This window comes from Pipistrellus kuhlii, unplaced genomic scaffold (genome assembly GCF_014108245.1).
Source record: "Pipistrellus kuhlii isolate mPipKuh1 unplaced genomic scaffold, mPipKuh1.p scaffold_m20_p_11, whole genome shotgun sequence".
Lineage (NCBI taxonomy): Eukaryota > Metazoa > Chordata > Mammalia > Chiroptera > Vespertilionidae > Pipistrellus > Pipistrellus kuhlii.
Window position 1 is genome coordinate 6,933,845 of NW_023425416.1, and position 17,441 is coordinate 6,951,285.

The window sequence follows — 17,441 nt, forward strand, 5'->3', positions numbered from 1 at the left end:
ATCCTGGGCATTGCCCTGACCAGGAATCAAACCACGGTCTCCTGGTTCATAGGTAGATGTTCAACCACTGAGATACACCAGGCAGGCAAAAAGTGTCACAATACCTTTAAATACTTACTCTGTTGTATTATATTTTAAAGTCAATCATGAGAGAACTTTTTTTGCAGAATTGTTATGCCTTAATAAATATTTCTATTTTCCATTATTTGTAAGAATTGCGAAGCAAAAATCTGCTTATGGTACCTTAGAATTAAAAATTAATTTTTGAAAAAATAATTTTTTAAGGACTATGGGGCAGATTATTATTAAAAATGCCTCCTCCCCACTGATTCATTCACTAGAATTTTTTCAGGATTATGTACAAAAGGTAAGAATCCCTATGAGTGTACTTTTATGCAGTCCAGAACAAAATCAGAAGCAACAGCACGTACATGGGAAACACACATTTTTTAGTTTATACTTCCTCATGGTTCTCTTGGAAACCCTCTGGAACTGCTTAGAACACTGAAGAATTTCGTCCCCTAGAAACTCGCACTGCTGAAGCTCGGCATGCCTTTGGGCCAGTAACTTCAGGGACTTGTCAGTCACTGTTCCTATGAGGTCATCCACCTGTGACAGATAGGTACAAAGAAGACAACCTGGTCAAACCTGAGGGATGGCTTTTTTCCTGAAGATTAGTTCAGGAATTGGTGGACATTTTGCACGTCCCAAGTATTATTCTAATTCAAGTCGTAGCAAACAGCTTGAAAACACATTTACCACCCAGTGATAAAGATGATCTCATTCTTAGAAGAAGCCTATGCGCATGCCTTTATTTTAATTGAATTCACTTAGTGTTTGTTAGGCACACAATACCATCCAAGGTGCCTTCAGCAATCCTTTTGCACTTTCAAAATGCCCCCTACCAACATTATTTCTTAATGGCAATCATCGATTTCACCCCACAGCCGTGCTGTCTAGTGGGGCTGTCCGTCCAGGGAAACCTGGCCTTCTATGCTTCTGAAACAGAAGTGAAAGCCCTTGTCCCCTACCTGCATTTGAAGCTTTCCTACTGTCAAATCTTGTCTTTGGAGGTTATTTTTCATGCCGTGTTTCTTCTTTTTAAGTGCAGGGAAGTGTGGTCTCTTTTTTGAGGTGTATGGGACCTATCATAAAAATGCAAAAACATGAGATTAAAAAAAAAACACCATTATTTTTGTGATGGTGCTTAGGTAAGAATGCTCACCCTTGATATTCTCTTACACGCTGAACATATACCACATAACAAATGAGGTGGTAACCATATTCGTATTTTTCTCCACGCCCCATGTATCTCCTTTGTGCCCAGAGCTCTCTTTGAAGAGACCTGTAGGGTGCGGAGAATGAGATTGCCCAGTTCTGAAAGAATATACACCGTCAGGAAGAAAGCAGGCCATTCGTAGCAGAAGGAGAAATTGCCTGTGCGGCCGCTGAGCACAGCGAGGTGGAGCTTTGTGGACCAGTTCCCGGAAAGCTCATTATCACTGGATCCAGTTGTTAATTTGGTCTTTTTTTTCTGTAGTGCTCCTTATTTTCATGGCAGACATGTCTGCAAACATCAAAAGAAAGCCCTGGGTTCTTTTCACCACATGCCCGGTACTTTTCCTCTTGCCCCTGGTGTGCTGGTTACACGTACCTGCTCTAATGTGTGGCTATTAGGAATCATTTCTAGGTCATGGCTCCTGGCTAATATGCCCTCTTTGGTCTAATTGGGTTCACTTTCTTCTTCTCTTAATAAGTAGCATTAGGACTATTGTGAGACCTGCATAAAGGAGGCTCTGAGACCACATCTGGGTCCTAGCCTTTGCCTGCAAGGAGGTTTACAAATGAGTGTGCTGAATGCCCCACTCTGCCCGGCCAGCCTGCCCAGGCTCACATGTCATGACTTGCAGAACATCCCCGCCCTGTCTCTCTCTCTCTCTCAGATAAACTTCAGTACTTTTTCCCACTAAGCACCTATTATACCACCCTTAATAATTACTAAGTTATTTCTGATGGTTGGATACCACTAATATAAAGTCAAATGCGGGAAGGGCCAGGCAGTTTTTGTAAAAGAACCAGTTGGGGCTGGTGTGAACTGGAGAGAATATGCCTCAAGCAAAGGGCAGCCTCTGCAGGGCTGCTGCTATTGCCCTGAGGAAATGGGAGTGGGGGGGAGAGGGTTAGTGTTTCCAAATCCATCTAGTTTTCTAAGGAAAGCTGAAAATCCAGATTCTTATTGGAATTATTCTAATTTTTAAATGTGGGCAATTAATTTAAATGTGTTTTGGGGAACATCCTGAAGGCTAAACAAAACTGTTCTACAGCCAGTAGAGAACATTTGATTTAATGTTTTTTGATGAAAGGTAATTCTTAATTTTCATATAGCCAAATATATCCACCTAAACCTTTTTAAAAATGAATCAGCTATCTCCTGCACGCCCCCTACTGGGGATCGAGCCCACAGCCCAGTCATGTGCCCTAACCAGGAATCAAGCTAGTGACCTCTTGTTGCATGGGCTGATGACCCTTAACCAACTGAGCCACATTGGCCAGGGCTCCCTCTTTCTTTTATGGTCAGGGATGTGTTCTAAAAAGTCTTTCTCTATACTGAAACCATGAAGCATTCTTAGAGTCCTTACAAAGTTTAAAGTTTTTACCTTTTCCATATATGTCACCCTACAGGAACTAAACTTTTTATATGTTGTGGGAAAGGGATCAAATTTCACCCCCCCCCCCCTTTCAATATCTGCTCATCCCAGCACCATCTGTTCAAATGATTATCCTTTCCCCACTAGTCTGCAGTGCCACGGTTTAATGTCTCTTCTGTTAAACTATAAGTCCCACAAAACATGACCGTGTCCATGGGGTCACCTCTGTGGCCCTAGATCTAGGAATTAACAAGCACATATAGGAATAAAATAAATATGAACCTTGCACACATAAGAGGCAAGATTCTAAACTAATACTGCACTCTAGTGGTGGCTTAGAGCAGTGCTATGTAATAAAACTTTCTGTGGACAGGAAGTGGTCTTTATCTGTGCTGTCCTATACAACCGCCACTAGAACATGTGGTTGTTGGATACTTGAAACGTAGCTAGTGCAATCAAAGAAATGAACTTTTGATTTAATTTAAATTTTATTAACTTAATAATATTCACATGTAAGTATTGGCTACCATATTGGATGATACAATTAGTACTAAGCATGGTTTTCTTGAGTTTGAAGCCTGACTTATTAATCTCTGTGCCATCTCTAAATAAGGAGAACACTGCCATACCTTATAGGGCTGTTGTACGAATTACCTGAGAAGCTGATATTTTTAAAGCACTTAGGGCCTGGAACATAGACTTACGTAAATGTTATATTTAAACTAATAACTGCTTGTGCTATTTTAAAAAATAATCTGAGCAATTTAGCCTCAAATTTCCATACCTACAGATAAATGCAAGCTTTCGACTGGGGAGTCCTGGATGATCTAGGGTTGCACTGTCTGCACTTCCTATAAATGTGGCTATTTGCATTTTAATTACAAGTGAAATTGAATCAAATTAAAAATTTAGTTTCTCAGTTGCACTAGCCACATTTCAGATCTTGGAAGCCACATACGGCTGACATCTACTGCCTTGGACGCATCCTCAAAGAATAACTGCAGGGCAGTGCCTGTTTCGTGGATTGCTTTCCATGCAGCATGCATGACACGCCAGATGCCAGCACACTACAGTGATATCTGAACAGTTAAAGCGCCGATGTAACACTCTACGCTCTATTGTTGCCCAGATTGTAATAGAAGCTGAACAGTTTTAGCAGAGAAATGGAGGAATAAGATCCAATTAGCTGGTGTTCGGGGCCTAAATTCCTAAAATCGATACACAAGCAGATCGGTTGGCTTTCTTGTGAGGGACTTACGGTGGGAGAGAACCTGGCATTTCCAACATCCTAGACACTGACAGTACTGACCTCAGGGGAGTGTGCTTCTGAGAATTACCTTGTGCCGCCCTGCAGGGAGGGCTGTCACAGACAGCCGCCTGGTGGTACTGGCCCGGAGCAGTGTGCTTCCTCGGGTTATCGCCTCCGTCTCTGCTTCTACCACGTCCAGTTGCAGAGCGGCTTAGAGTGAAGGGGGAAAGAAGCTGTAATGACCACAGTTGTAAACACAGTCTTTCTTTAGAAAAGACAGCATCCCGTGCTGATGCGGAAGCTTTTTCTTGGAGTTAATTCCGCCTGGATTTGCTTTTCTGTCTCACACCTTCTCTTGCACACACAGGCCTTTGCTTGGGCTGGGATCTCAATGGTCACCAACCAGTCTTGACAAGGTGGCTGGTCACCTCTCTGTCTTTGAGACCAGTTTGCTACCTGTTGTTTTTCCCTTTAATTTTGTGAAATTAGAAAAGTAACCTTTGATGTGTAGGACCATCCCTTGAATAGTTGTTATCAGTTGAAGCAAAGTTTTAAGTTTTTTCTTCAACAATGTGGCTCAAGGCTCAGACAGCCACATACTATCCTAGTAGTTTACCCATAATTCAGGAGCTGTGTGAACCCTTTAATGTTTTCTTTATAGCAATCCCATTCTTAACACAATAAATCCTATCTGATAAAAGAGAAACATGCAAAATAACAATCACTTCGCTATACCCACATCCAATCAGAGCGAGTATACAAATTAACCCAACTAAGATGGTGGCAGCCACAGAGCTGGAGTGAGCAAGAGCCTTGGGTTGACCCGAGCAATGGAGGAAGCCAAGTTTCCTGTCTGCCCTGGTCTGCCCTAGCCTCCTCTCAAGACTACAAAGTTTCAATTACAGAAGATAAACAAATCCCAGATACCTGCTTCCAGCCAGCCCTGGCCTACGCTTGGGTCACTAGGGAACATGGCTGGCCTGCAAACCACCACAGGCCCAACACCCAGGCTGCCCCATGCCCCAAGGGAACCCCTATCCTGATCCGGGACACCCTTCAGGGCAAACCAGCTGGCTCCCACCCATGCACCAGGCCTCTATCCTATCTAATAAAAGAGTAATATGCAGATTGACCATCACTCCAACACACAAGATGGCTGCCCCTATGTCAGTGTTTTTCAACCTTTTTTGGGCAAAGGCACACTTGTTTCATGAAAAAAATCACGAGGCACACCACCATTAGAAAATGTTAAAAAAAATTTAACTCTGTGCCTATATTGACTATATATAAAGTAATTCTCTTGAACAGGAATCAAATAAACACAAAGAAAGTATTTTATAATTACTTTATTATGAAATATTAAGTAAACAAAATAGTGAAAAATTATAAAATTCTTGTCTTGTCTGCACCTACGGCACACCAGGCAACATCTCGCGGCACACTAGTGTGCCGCGGAACAGCGGTTGAAAAACGCTGCCCTATGTGGTCAAAGATTCTGCCTCCATGTGGACACAAGATGGCCACCACAAGATGGCCAGTAGGGGAGGGCAGTGAGGAGTGACCAAGCTAACAGAGGAGGAAAATAGGGGGCAACCGGTCCTGCAGGGAAGAGCAGTTGGGGGGGACCAGGCCTGCAGGGGAGGGTAGTTGGGGGGGACCAGGACTGCAGGGGAGGGCAGTTTGGGGGAACCAGACCAGCAGGTGAGAGCAGTTAGGGGCGATGAGGCTGTCAGGGGAGGGAAGTTAGGAGTGACCAGGTCAGTAGAGGAAAACAGTTGTGGGGACCAGGACTGCAAGGGAGGGCAGTTGGGGGCGATCAAGCCTGCAGGGGAGCCGAAACCAGTTTGGCTCAGTGGATAGAGCATCAGCCTGCAGACTGAAGGGTCCCAGGTTTGATTCCAGTCAAGGGCATGTTCCTTGGTTGCAGGTACATCCCCGGTAGGGGTTGTGTAGGAGGCAGCTGATCGATGTTTCTCTCTCACCGATGTTTCTAACTCTCTATCCCTCTTACTTGCTCTCTGTAAAAAAATCAATAAAATATTTTTTAAAAATTAAAAAGCCTGCAGGGGAGGGCAGTTAGGGGTGACCAGGCATGCAGGGAAGCAGTTAGGCATCAATCAGGCTGGCAGGTGAGTGGTTAAGGAATGATCAGGCTGGTAGGCTGAAGTGGTTAGGGGCAACCAGGAAGGCAGGCCGGTGAGCAATTGGGAGCCAGCAGTCCTAGATTGTGAGAGGGATGTCCAAGATTGGAGAGGGTGAAGGTTGGGCTGAAGGACACACAACCCCGCCACCCATGCACGAATTTCATTCACCAGGCCTCTAGTGTATTTATAAAGGGAACTTTAAAACACTATCATAAATGAAAAACTAGTACCATAATTAGTCATTAACATTAATATGGTAAAACAAAACCATATTATTGGCTGCAGAAGGCACTAAGCTTGAGGTTACTCTACTTTTCGTTAAAGAGAAAAAGGAAGGAAATGAGACTTTTCCTTGGTGTAGTTAAAGGGATCAACGGGTGTTTGCAATTTTCTGTTTCAGCATTTTTACTGTGTGCTGCACCTAAAGTCATCTCTTCCCACCGAGGGCTGCAGACAAGGACCTCTCTGGGAGCCATGGCTCCTAATCTCAGGGAAGGGGGACTCCACTTTCAAAGTAGGTGCTCAACCAGAAAAGCGTCCCTCTCCCTCACCGTCCACTGCCCAGCTCTTCTTCCCTCCCCATTTCCGGGACCAGCCAGGCCACTGCAGTCCCTTCCTGAGTGTAAAAGCCTGCTTTCTGCTCCTTCTGATTGGCTCCTGCCCTTCTCCAACCTAGGCTCCACTCCACAGCCTGAGCTATCTTTAAAAAATGCAAATCAGATTATGTAAATCCCCAGCTTGATCACCCTTGGGTATAAAAATTTTTTAACTAGGTTTATAACACCCTCACCACCTCCATCCTGGCTGGGTTGCTCTTGTTTCTTAATTATGCCCTGTGCTCTCTTGACATTGGGTGGGACACCCTTCTCCCCACTCTCTCCCAGTATGACTCCAGTGGCCTTCAGGTGGCTGACTGTCCCTTCCTCCACCAGGAGGCCTGCCTGGAGCTTTTCCCCTACCTGAGGCACGAAGTATTTTCATGGCGCCCTCTACTCAACTCTGCAGCAGATGTCATTGTATCATGTTGGAATGTCCCTCTACACTGTAACCCTGTGGAGGCAGGGGTCATGTCTGTTCTGTCTGCTCCTCTATCCCTAACGTGTGGCTGACATGTAATACATATGTGGCAGATATTTGTTGAAAACTGTTATGAGGGTCGGGCAGGGAAGAGCAATGTTGTTTGGGCCACAACTGAGACCAGGTGGTTAATACTTGAGCTGCAGCCTGAAGGAGGAGCATGTATGCTGGAGAACTCTTGATGTAGAGACCTGCTATTCCAACTCAGACAAAAACGAGCTGATGCACACCGAGGAGGAGAAGGGACCCGGGGCTCTGTTTCCTGCAGGACTCTCCGCCTGCAGCTCCATCTCTGTAGAGCCGCCCTCTTTATTATTTTCAACAGAAACAGACAGGTTGGTCCGTACCAGGTGACTGCAAGATGCCTGGATGCTTGGGTCACTGACTGCTTTTTCCAGAATGTTGTTTTGAAAGGCCAGTCAGTCAACTAGAAGCCATCAGTTGTTTTCTTCCTAGAACAAAGTACCCAGCAGCTTCTCAGCCTTTTCTCAGTGTGAAATGGGAACGTATGCGTGGGTTCCCTACATGTACCTGAGGCCTGCATGTTTCCTGGTGCTGGGCTAAGAGGGACCCTGGAAAGCTCAGGGGTCTGAGGGCACTGGAGCTCTTCTGGACGGGGCTGTAATGGTGGATCCAAGACACAACATGCTGGGGTTTCAAATCCATGGAGCTGGGCAGGGCATAGAGTGAACCCTAATGCAAACTACAGACATTAGTTTGGTTTAATAATATATCAATACTGGCTCATCCATTATGAGGATGGCATGAGGGGAGAAGAGGGGATATGGAACTCTTTATATTTTCTGCTAATTTTTTCCAGTAAATCTAAAACTCCTCGGAAAAATAAGGTTTATTCATTTTTAAGATCTACAAAGGAGAATGCAAATATTAGTGGTATTGTTAGCTATCAATCATAGGACCCCCTAAAACAGCATTACTACCTTGCAAAAAAAGACATCCTTTTCCTCCAAATGCCAATTCTTACATAAAGTACATGGGGGGTAGACACAATAACATAAAAAACTGTCCTTTTTCACTTACCAATCATACCTTTTATTCACAGAATTCTCACCACACTCTCTACTGTTGGAATTAGCCGTTTGAAAGACTGAATCACTACTTTCTCCAGAAACAAAACCCCAAATCCCACTTTAGTTTGATTTCCTAATATATGTGTATGTGTATATGCATATACTCTTCTATGTGCCTATGTGTGCATATACTCATCTATGTGTGCATATATATTGAAACAAAAAGGGGCTATCAACTGACTCACTGATCAGTTGGACGGGAGGTACCTGAAAGGCAATCTAATTCAGAGTTTTTAAAAAATGTATGTTCCTCCTAGAGTTACTTGGGGATCTTTCTAAAAAGCAGATACTGACTCAGTAGAACGGGGTAGGGCCTGGGAGTCTGCATTCCAGACAAGCTCCCGGGGCATGCCACCCCCGTTTCATCACTCCTCTTGGCAGAGCCCCTAACCAGGCAGAGCCCCGATTACCATTCTGTGAGCGCTTCCTCGTCCTCGGTGTGGAGGGCAGCCTGGGCGGCGGGCGCTCCTGGGCCCCTTCAGGAAGGAGGGCGTCCCGAGGGCTGATGGTGCCCACACCGACTGGCTTGTGTCTGCGCCGGGATGGCAGCATCCTCCGGACGAAGGACTTCACTTTCCTCCTCACACTTTTCCTCTGACTTCGCTGGCTTCCATGAAATTCCATGTCGCTGCCACTCGATGATTCCTCTTTGGGGACCAATAGGCTTTGTTTTACCAAGTTGGGAGACACAACTCTATGCCATCTAATCAAAATGAAAATAATTTGTATTAAGGGAATTGGAAAGTTAAACGCAGGCCATTGAAATTATTAAAATCCAAGTGGCAAATGTGAACAAACGACACAATTCCAAGAATCAAATCACAGAAAAATGAGCCAAAGCAACTGCTTGGTGTCTTGTCACCAAACTGTGGTAGTGCGTTCTGGCCACGACCTCACTGAATCCTCATGGCAGGCAGGTTATATGATTTTTTTTTTTTATTTTTTTTTTTTACTCATGAGTAAACAGATTCAGAAAGTGGGTAATATAATTAACTAGGCACAAATGCAGATTTTAATCCTGGTGTGTGACTGTTAGAATGTATTACCTCATATTGGCCAATTGGCAGTCTTATTTCAGTGATGGTGTGAGACAGGTTTTGCTGGATATGGTAGTTCTATGGCTACAGTGGTGAGAGATGAGAGTCCGCCAATCAATAAAGAATATAGTCTCAAAGTTCCACAAATGCTGCATTTACATAGAACATTCATTTAGAAAGAAGAATCTGAACACATAGTTCCAAACTTCCAACTAGTCATACACCATCTTCATCATGTGGACATATCTATAATAATAAAAGCATAATATGCTAATTAGACTAGATGTCTTTCCTGAAGAAACCAGGGCTGTGAGGGAAGCCCAGGTCCTGGGTGCCGGAGGGAAGCCGGTGCCAGCAGCAGGGGGAAAGAAGGCCTAGTCTTGCGTGAATTTCGTGCATCGGGCCTCTAGTTTTAGAAATAAAAGTAGATACAATTTCTTAATAGCTTTCTATGTGCTAAACATTCTACTTTTCCCCTGTGTATTACCTAATTTAACCCTCACATGGCCACCTATCTTTTACAAATGAAATTAAAGCTTGGGAAGATGAGATGACTTCTGCTCAGGCACTGGTCCCAACATCTGCGTTGTTATCCTCTGTGCTAGAGAGAATACCACCCTCCTGGACACCAGCATTTGCCTAATATTCTTCCTCAGTTAATGGTTTTTTTGTCAACCTCATCCAAAGCAATACTATTCATAAAATCTCATGGACTTTAAAAATTAAGCTTTTTAATTTTAGATAATTCTAGTTGAATATGCAGTTATAAGAAATAATATTTTAAACCTATTTTAAAAAAAGAAATTCTCTTGTGCTCTTTACCCAGCTTTCAAAACTATGATGCATTATCACGACCAGCATGTTGACATTGATTCTTTCAAGATAGAGAGCGTGTCTATCACAGCCAGGATCCCCATGTTTTATAACCACTCCCACTTCCCACTCACCTCACATTTTCCTTGGCCTCTGGCAACCACTAAGCTGGCCTTCATGCATATACTCTTTTAAAATGTTTTTCGGAGAATGTTATACAAATCAATTCATACAGTATAAAACCTTTTGGGATTTATTTTTGTCAGTCAGCATATTTCTATAGAGATTTATTCACATTGTTGTGTATATCAATAAGTTGTTCTTTTTTTAAAAATATATTTTATTGATTTTGTACAGAGAGGAAGGGAGAGAGATAGAGAGTTAGAAACATTGATGAGAGAGAGTCATCGATCAGCTGCCTCTTGCACACCCCCTACTGGGGATATGCCCGCAACCAAGGTACATGCCCTTGACCGGAATCGAACCCGGGACCTTTCAGTCCCCAAGCCGACGCTCTATCCATTGAGCCAAACTGGTTTCGGCAAGTTGTTATTGCTGAGTAAGATTCCATGATGTGACTATACCATGACTAGTTACTTTGTCAACTATTCATTCACTGGAAGATATTTGGGTTGTTTCCAATTTGGGGCTATGATCAATAAAGATGCTAAAAACATTGTGTATAGGTTTTGGTGTGAATATAAAACTTCATTTCTTTGGGTGAAATCCCAGGTTTTTTGTTATGTTATACTAGAGGGCTGGTGCACGGATTCGTGGGGTCCCTCAGCCTGGCCTGCGCCTTCTCGCAATCCAGGACCCCTCGGCAGATGTCGTACTGCCTGTTTCTGGCCTGGCCTGCGAGGATTGGGCCGAAACCAGCAGTCCGACATCTCCTGAGGGATGTGGTAGTGCCTGAAGTGGCAAGCGCTGGCCCCACTGGCCTGCTGCCGCTGCCAGTCGGTAGCGCTGCCTCGGTGGTGGGAGAGGCTAATGCTGCTGCAGCAGTTCTCACCAGCCATGAGCCCGCCAGCTGTGAGCCTGGCGTCTGGTGCCCGTCAGTCAGCTGAGCAGCGCTTCCACTGTGGGAGTGCACTGACCAGCAGGGGGCAGCTCCTGCATTGAGCATCTGTCCCCTGGTGGTCAGTGCACATCATAGCAACCCATCGACTGGTCATTTGGTCATTTGGTCACTTAGGCTTTTATGTATATAGAGATACTAGAGGCCTAGTACATGAAATGCACGCATGGATAGGGTCCCTAGTGGCTACCAGCTGCTGGCCAGGGACTCCTTTCCCCTGGCTAACTGTCACTGCCACTGGGTAGGGCGGAGCTGGCCTGGGGGAGGGACTATGGGCAATTGGCCTGCTGGCCCCATTCCTTGGTCGAACTCCCGGTTGAATTCCTGGTCAAGGGGACAATTTGCATATTAGGCTTTTATTTATAAGATAATACATGCACTATATATTTCTAATGTGGATGTAAATAAATTCGTAACCATTAAAATGTCCTTCAAATACTACCTGAAATGTCTCACGTCCCATCAGCAGCACACACACCACACTCCAGAGAACCCTGCTCAGAACTGGACCTAAATTAGTCAGTTTCTCTGTCATACTTGGGCAGCATGCCAGTCAGAGTCCAGGAACCAGAGTTAAAGGGTTTTCTTCAACCCAGAACCACACTTCCTAGCTGTGTGATCTTGGGCATGTTACTTAACTCTATAAGCTTCAGTTTTCTTATTTTCAAATTGCTATACTATTCTCAGAAATGTGCGAATAAAAGGAAGTAACATATGTGCTTAGAATCTAATAAAACATTCAATAATCAATAGCTTTTAGTACCAAGTGGATTAGATCTGTGTGGGAAAATGTAAAAGGCAAGGAGACCTCCTGGGTTAAAGGAGTTCAATAACCTCTAGGGGGTGCTGTTCACATTTAGTCATTATAGTTAGTTGTGTATAGTTACTCTGTCAACTTTCTAGCAGATGACAGTACAGTGCCCTGAGGAGGGAGTGTCATGTTTTAACTCACCCAAACGTCATATATGGGCTAGGATTAATCTCCCAATTAATCTCTCTGAGAATCTTTTAGTACAGCCATCTTTTTCAGCTACCACAAATACACACATGCACAACACAAAACAGTGAAAATACGTTTTAGGAGGTCCAGGAACATTGAAAGCCTCTCAGGCAAAAGCCCATGTGTCTCCCACACCCACCACTCCCTACCCCTGCTCCCAATCCACAACATATAACAAAGGCGATTTTGCTTCAGTGCCTAGGAGTAGAACTGCTGAAATTTCTGTTAGAAAAAGAATACTGCCCTCCTTAAGGTTTAAAGTTTCTTGGTTAGTAGTAAACGTGTTCGGTTGTATTGCTTCGACCGCTATTTCTTCTTCAAAGTGGAAATCTCTGCAACATTTTATTTTGTCCATGAAAGTTCAAAAGTTTAGTCTTGGATGATTTTGGCCTAATTTCTGCATGTCAGAGTTACTGCTAAGGACTGGTAAGAAAGAAGCCAAAAGAAATGGGAAATAAATCATCTAACTGACTTTCCAAATTAAAATGTATTGTGTTTGGAATAGTTCATGCCTGTGTTTATGGTTTCGCCATTGGCAAGAAAGATGAGGTGGGAGTTAATTTTTAGGTCACATTAAAGAGCATGCACATAAATGAGGTATAATCAGTACCCATGTCAGCAGCAGAATTGCTTGGAGAAGGAACAGTCATTGACCATGGACTGATCCTGAGGGATGCTCTACTAAGTGTTCACAATAATGCTATCTGCATGGGATGTGTGATGTTTAAAATCTCGAGGCTGGCCGAAACCGGTTTGGCTCAGTGGATACAGTGTCGGTCTGCAGACCGAAAGGTCCAGGGTTCGATTTCGGTCCAAGGCATGTACCTTGGTTGCGGGCACATCCCCAGAAGGGGAGGGGTGGTGGTGCAGGAGGCAGCTGGTCTATGTTTCTCTCTCATCGATGTTTCTAACTCTATCCCTCTCTCATCCTCTCTGTAAAAAAAATCAATAGAATACCGGGATATAAAAAATAAAATAAAATAAAATCCCGAGGCTGAAAGTGTTATATTGTAAATCAGAGGATGCCTAAGCCAAATTTACTTGGAGTCCTGTTTATTTCACTATCGCTAGTGGGCCCAGAGGAAAATTTGCTTTTTAAATTCTGGGGCCCAATATGATGGAAGTCTCTCAAATTTATATGTTTTCCAGCTCTTTGTTTTCCAAATTTGGAAGGAGACTTCCGGACCTTCTGAGAAAAAGTCGTGTGCTGGGACAGGCCGTGAGACGGTATCTCAATGCCGGGCCTGGCGCCAGCACTGGGGCATAGTTTATGACCTCTCTGTAATGGGGGTAGTCTTATTTTCCCCTATTATTTAAGCAAGCAAATGTTTACAGAAGCCAGAATAGCAGGGTTAAATTTTAAACAGCAGTTTTTACCCAAGATGGAGGTTACTGTGCTTCAAAAGTACCACCCAGTGCTCCCTTGGATGCCATAGGCCACATTAAAACTCACATTCTTTCCTCCACCACAGTGAAAACTCTGTTCACGAAATGAGGCTTCTTGATCAGTGTGTAGATGCAGAGGCCTCTCTGCCCTCTCCTCCGAGCCCGCACCGAGCCTCCATTTCCAAAGGCAAGGCCAAAACACCACAGTGAATACTGTGTAATGCAAACCCCGAAGGATCCCACTCAGTGAAATAGAAAGTGAGCCCCAGCGTCCTACCTTTCAATCCCCTTCCTCTTGAACAAGCTGTTTTTCCCCCGGGGTTGCTGAAGCCTTCGGTACTGGCCAACGCTTCCATAACTGAGCTTCTCGGGCTCCGGCCGGTGGAGTTGAGGGCGGTCCATTGCCGTCAGCCTCGCCTGCAGACGCTGTCTGAGATTGCTTGGGCTCAAAAACATCAAAACAAAATGATTCGGGGACGGAGAGTTTTAACTTCTGGGCTGCTTGGGGTAAAATATGCAGATCCTTGAAATGTGTTTTTTCATTCCCTTCCAGATGTTAGAGACATCACTCCTTGGGACTCGGGACTCGCGTTGGTCATCATTTCACCCAGGCCCCAGTGATGCATCTGGCACAGCGGCGGGACATTCCCTTTCACTTTGTGGAATGTGTTGCAACTTCCTGGGCCGGGCCAGTGCTGACTGATTCTCTCACCACAGCCTGCAGTTTGGGCTGGGGATGACTATCACATTCCAGCTGTGCGTGCTGAATTCCAGAGAGGAAAGAAGCTGGAGGAGCAATGCCAAGGATCCAGAGATATTTGTTAAATCTCTCAACGAGAGTTGCTGATACACACGTGAAAAGGCAGGTTGTTATCTGGCCTTCTCCCAGCACATCCCAAGGCCTATTTTATTATATCTTGGAATTTCTAGTGGTGTCTCAAAGCACTGATCAGGCTGAAAAAGTTTGAGTACTTGGTCGTCCCCCCCCCATCCCTTCCAACATTTCCGCCTTTATTTAATGGAAAAGAGCCAATTCTGGCTGGGTTAAACTTCTCACCACAAGGTGGCAGCAGACACTAGGGTTTATTACATCACTCTTGGTGCGCTCTAGTTTTTTTCAGTCCAAAAATAAGGATGTTAAGAAGGAAAACTCTAGAAAATTGTTGGGAGATACAAAATTGACTCTTCTTTCTGTGTTTGACCTCACCAGTGGTCTGGAGCATGTTTTTCAAACTTCCCTGTGCACACGAATGACCCGAGGTCTTATTGAAAAGCAGGTTTCAATACAAAAGGTCTGAGTGAAATCCAAGAATTTGCATTTCTAACAAGCCTCCAGGTGATGCTGATGATGCTGACTCTCAAGCCACACTCTGAGTAGCAAGCAAGGCTCTTCCTATTCCATCCTGGGGGGAGGAACGGAAAATGGACAAGTATGAAATATATCACACTGAGGAGTTAAGCGAGTGGGTTTGGGAGCGACAGCTGGGTTCTTGCTGCAGCTCAGCTGTGTGGCCTTCATCAGTTCAACCTGTGCTACATTCTTTCATATATATATATATATATATATATATATATATATATATATATATATATATTTAAATTGATTTCAGAGAGGAAAAGAGAGAGATAGAAACATCAATGATGAGAGAGAATATTGATCAACTGCCTCCTGTGTGCCCCACACTGGGGTTCCAGCCTGCAACCCAGGCATGTGCCCTTGACTGGAATCAAACTCGGGACTCTTTAGTCCTCAGGCTGACGCTCTGTCCACTGAGCCAAAGTGGGTAGGGCTGTGCCTGCTATCTCATCTGTAAAGCAGGGATAGAAAGGCGCTCATGGGAGAGTGGGTGCAGGTGGCCCTTTCAGAAGCACTGAGATACAGCACCTGCTTTAGCCACATGGGTGTGTGGTTCCACCTGGCCTGTTTTCCCTCATCCACTGGAATCCCCAGAGCACAATAAATAATAGGCACGTGAATGAACAAATAAATGAATAAGCGTTTTCTTTAACCATGGCCCAATTATTGTCACTCGGTTATTGGGATAGCTGTATTCGTTCTGTTGTATTTTGTCAACAATCTGGATGAATGAGGTTAATTTTATATTAGGAAACAAGAGCTGACTTTGATTTGAGTATGTGTAGGTCTGCACATGTCTATGAGGGTGCAAACCTGTGTGTGTACATGTGTGTGTGCAACAGGTTAAAGCATTTGCTGCTTTGGCTTCTGTGACAAGATGCACGGGTTTTTCAAGGAGTCTGGCGCAGATGGTGAAGCTCGCAGGAGTGGGACAGGGAAAAGAGCAGAGAGAAGGCTGGGCACCAAGGTCATGGATTGGAGCCAAACCTGCTTTTAAATTCTAGCTCTGCCCCTATAAGCCATGGGATCTTGGGCAGGTGACAAACCTTCTCTGGGCCTCCATTTTCCTATCTGTGAAATGGGAATAGTAGTTGCTACCTTCAGGGAATGTTTTATTCATTTTTACCTGGCAACTGTCTGAACGCCTAGTGGCTGCTGATGTTCCTCTTGACACCTGGGAAAGCACAGTGAACAGCACACAGTATCCCTAACCAACATAACTTAAAATGCTGGGGGGGTGGGGGGGCTGACAACACATGAGGAAATAGACTAGCTTCGGCTGGTGCCATGGAGAAAATAGGAAAGGACAATATAATGAAGGTCACCTTCAGATGAGGAGTCACTGGCCTGAGAGCCGAGCGAGGGGAAAGAGCTGGCTGTGTGAAGACCCGTCTGTCCCAGGAGGAGGAGGCACAGTTTCCCAAGCCTGGTGGAAGGAGGCAGATGCTGCAGAGAAGGTGGGAGGTAGTCGGGGTGGCTGTGGCGGAGAGCCCATGGAGGTGAGGAGTTGGACGTGGGAGGGCAGAGCTGCTGGATCCCACAGAACAAATTCACGGTCTTGATCTTGACCTTCAGAGCAATGCAGATTTTAATTGAAGTAAAATAGACAGAATTTAAATTTACCATCTTAATCGCTTTTCAATGTACAGTTCAGTGTCATTGATATATTCACAACGTTGTGCTACCACCATGAGCATTCATCTCCTACACGTTTTTCATGTTGCAAAACTGAAGCTCTGTACTGTACCTCTCCATTCTCCACCCGCCCTCTCTTGCTTTGAAACCACAACCTGCCTTTCTCTCTTCATGGATGTGAGAGTTTTCACAGAGCTAGTCCATACATTATGCTGTGCAGTGGGGATTCAGCCTTGAACAAAACAAGTGGAATCCCTGCCCAGGAATTGCATCCTGGCGGAGGAGACAGACACCAAACATGTTAGCAAGCAGATAAAGCACGCCAGGCACCGATAAAAGATGCTGGAAGGAAACTGGAAAAACGCGGTAGGAAGCAGTGGAAGTGGGTGAATCTCCAGACTGATGGAGAAAGACCTTTTAAAGGGCCCACATTTGAGATGTTTCAGGTTGAAAGGAGGAAACCCCTAGTAAGATCGGGGAGAAGTATTCCAGGGATGGAGATCTGCCTGAGCAAAGGGTCTGAGGTGGGAACTAGGCATGTGGAGACCAACGTGTGGGGACACAGGTGACAAGGGAAAGCAACGCTACGCTTACGTTTAAAGAAGATAGCGGTGTGCAGCTTAGAAAACACGTCAGAGAGGGAAAAGTATGGTTGTTGGAATGTCTCTGGATAGCAATTGGCCCAGGCTACCCATGGTGGTGGTTAGGAGTAGGGAGAGGCAGGAGTGTGCAGATTCGGGAATACTTAGGAGGATCAAGGCTGAAATGAAGTGGGTGTGAGGCAGGTGAGTGAGAGAGGGAGATTCTGGACTGGAAGGGGAGGTTGTGGCAGAGGGTGAGATTGCAGTGGTTTTGTTACCGGTGAGACCACAAGACCTTGTCCCCTTGAAGGAAAGATTTCAGTCAAGACACAAAGTGCAGCAAAG

General features: G+C 44.8%; 1 protein-coding gene across 1 annotated transcript; it reads right to left on the bottom strand.

Moving 5' to 3' along the window:
• Nucleotides 1-411: 411 nt before the first annotated feature.
• On the bottom strand, nucleotides 412-13,925 carry CUNH3orf49 (chromosome unknown C3orf49 homolog). Its single transcript, XM_036432366.2, has 5 exons — nucleotides 13,801-13,925; nucleotides 8,620-8,912; nucleotides 3,986-4,107; nucleotides 1,032-1,145; nucleotides 412-609 (listed from the first exon to the last, which is right to left on the bottom strand). The coding sequence occupies exons 1-5, from the start codon at nucleotides 13,923-13,925 to the stop codon at nucleotides 412-414; spliced, it is 852 nt and encodes a 283-aa protein (XP_036288259.2).
• Nucleotides 13,926-17,441: the final 3,516 nt, after the last annotated feature.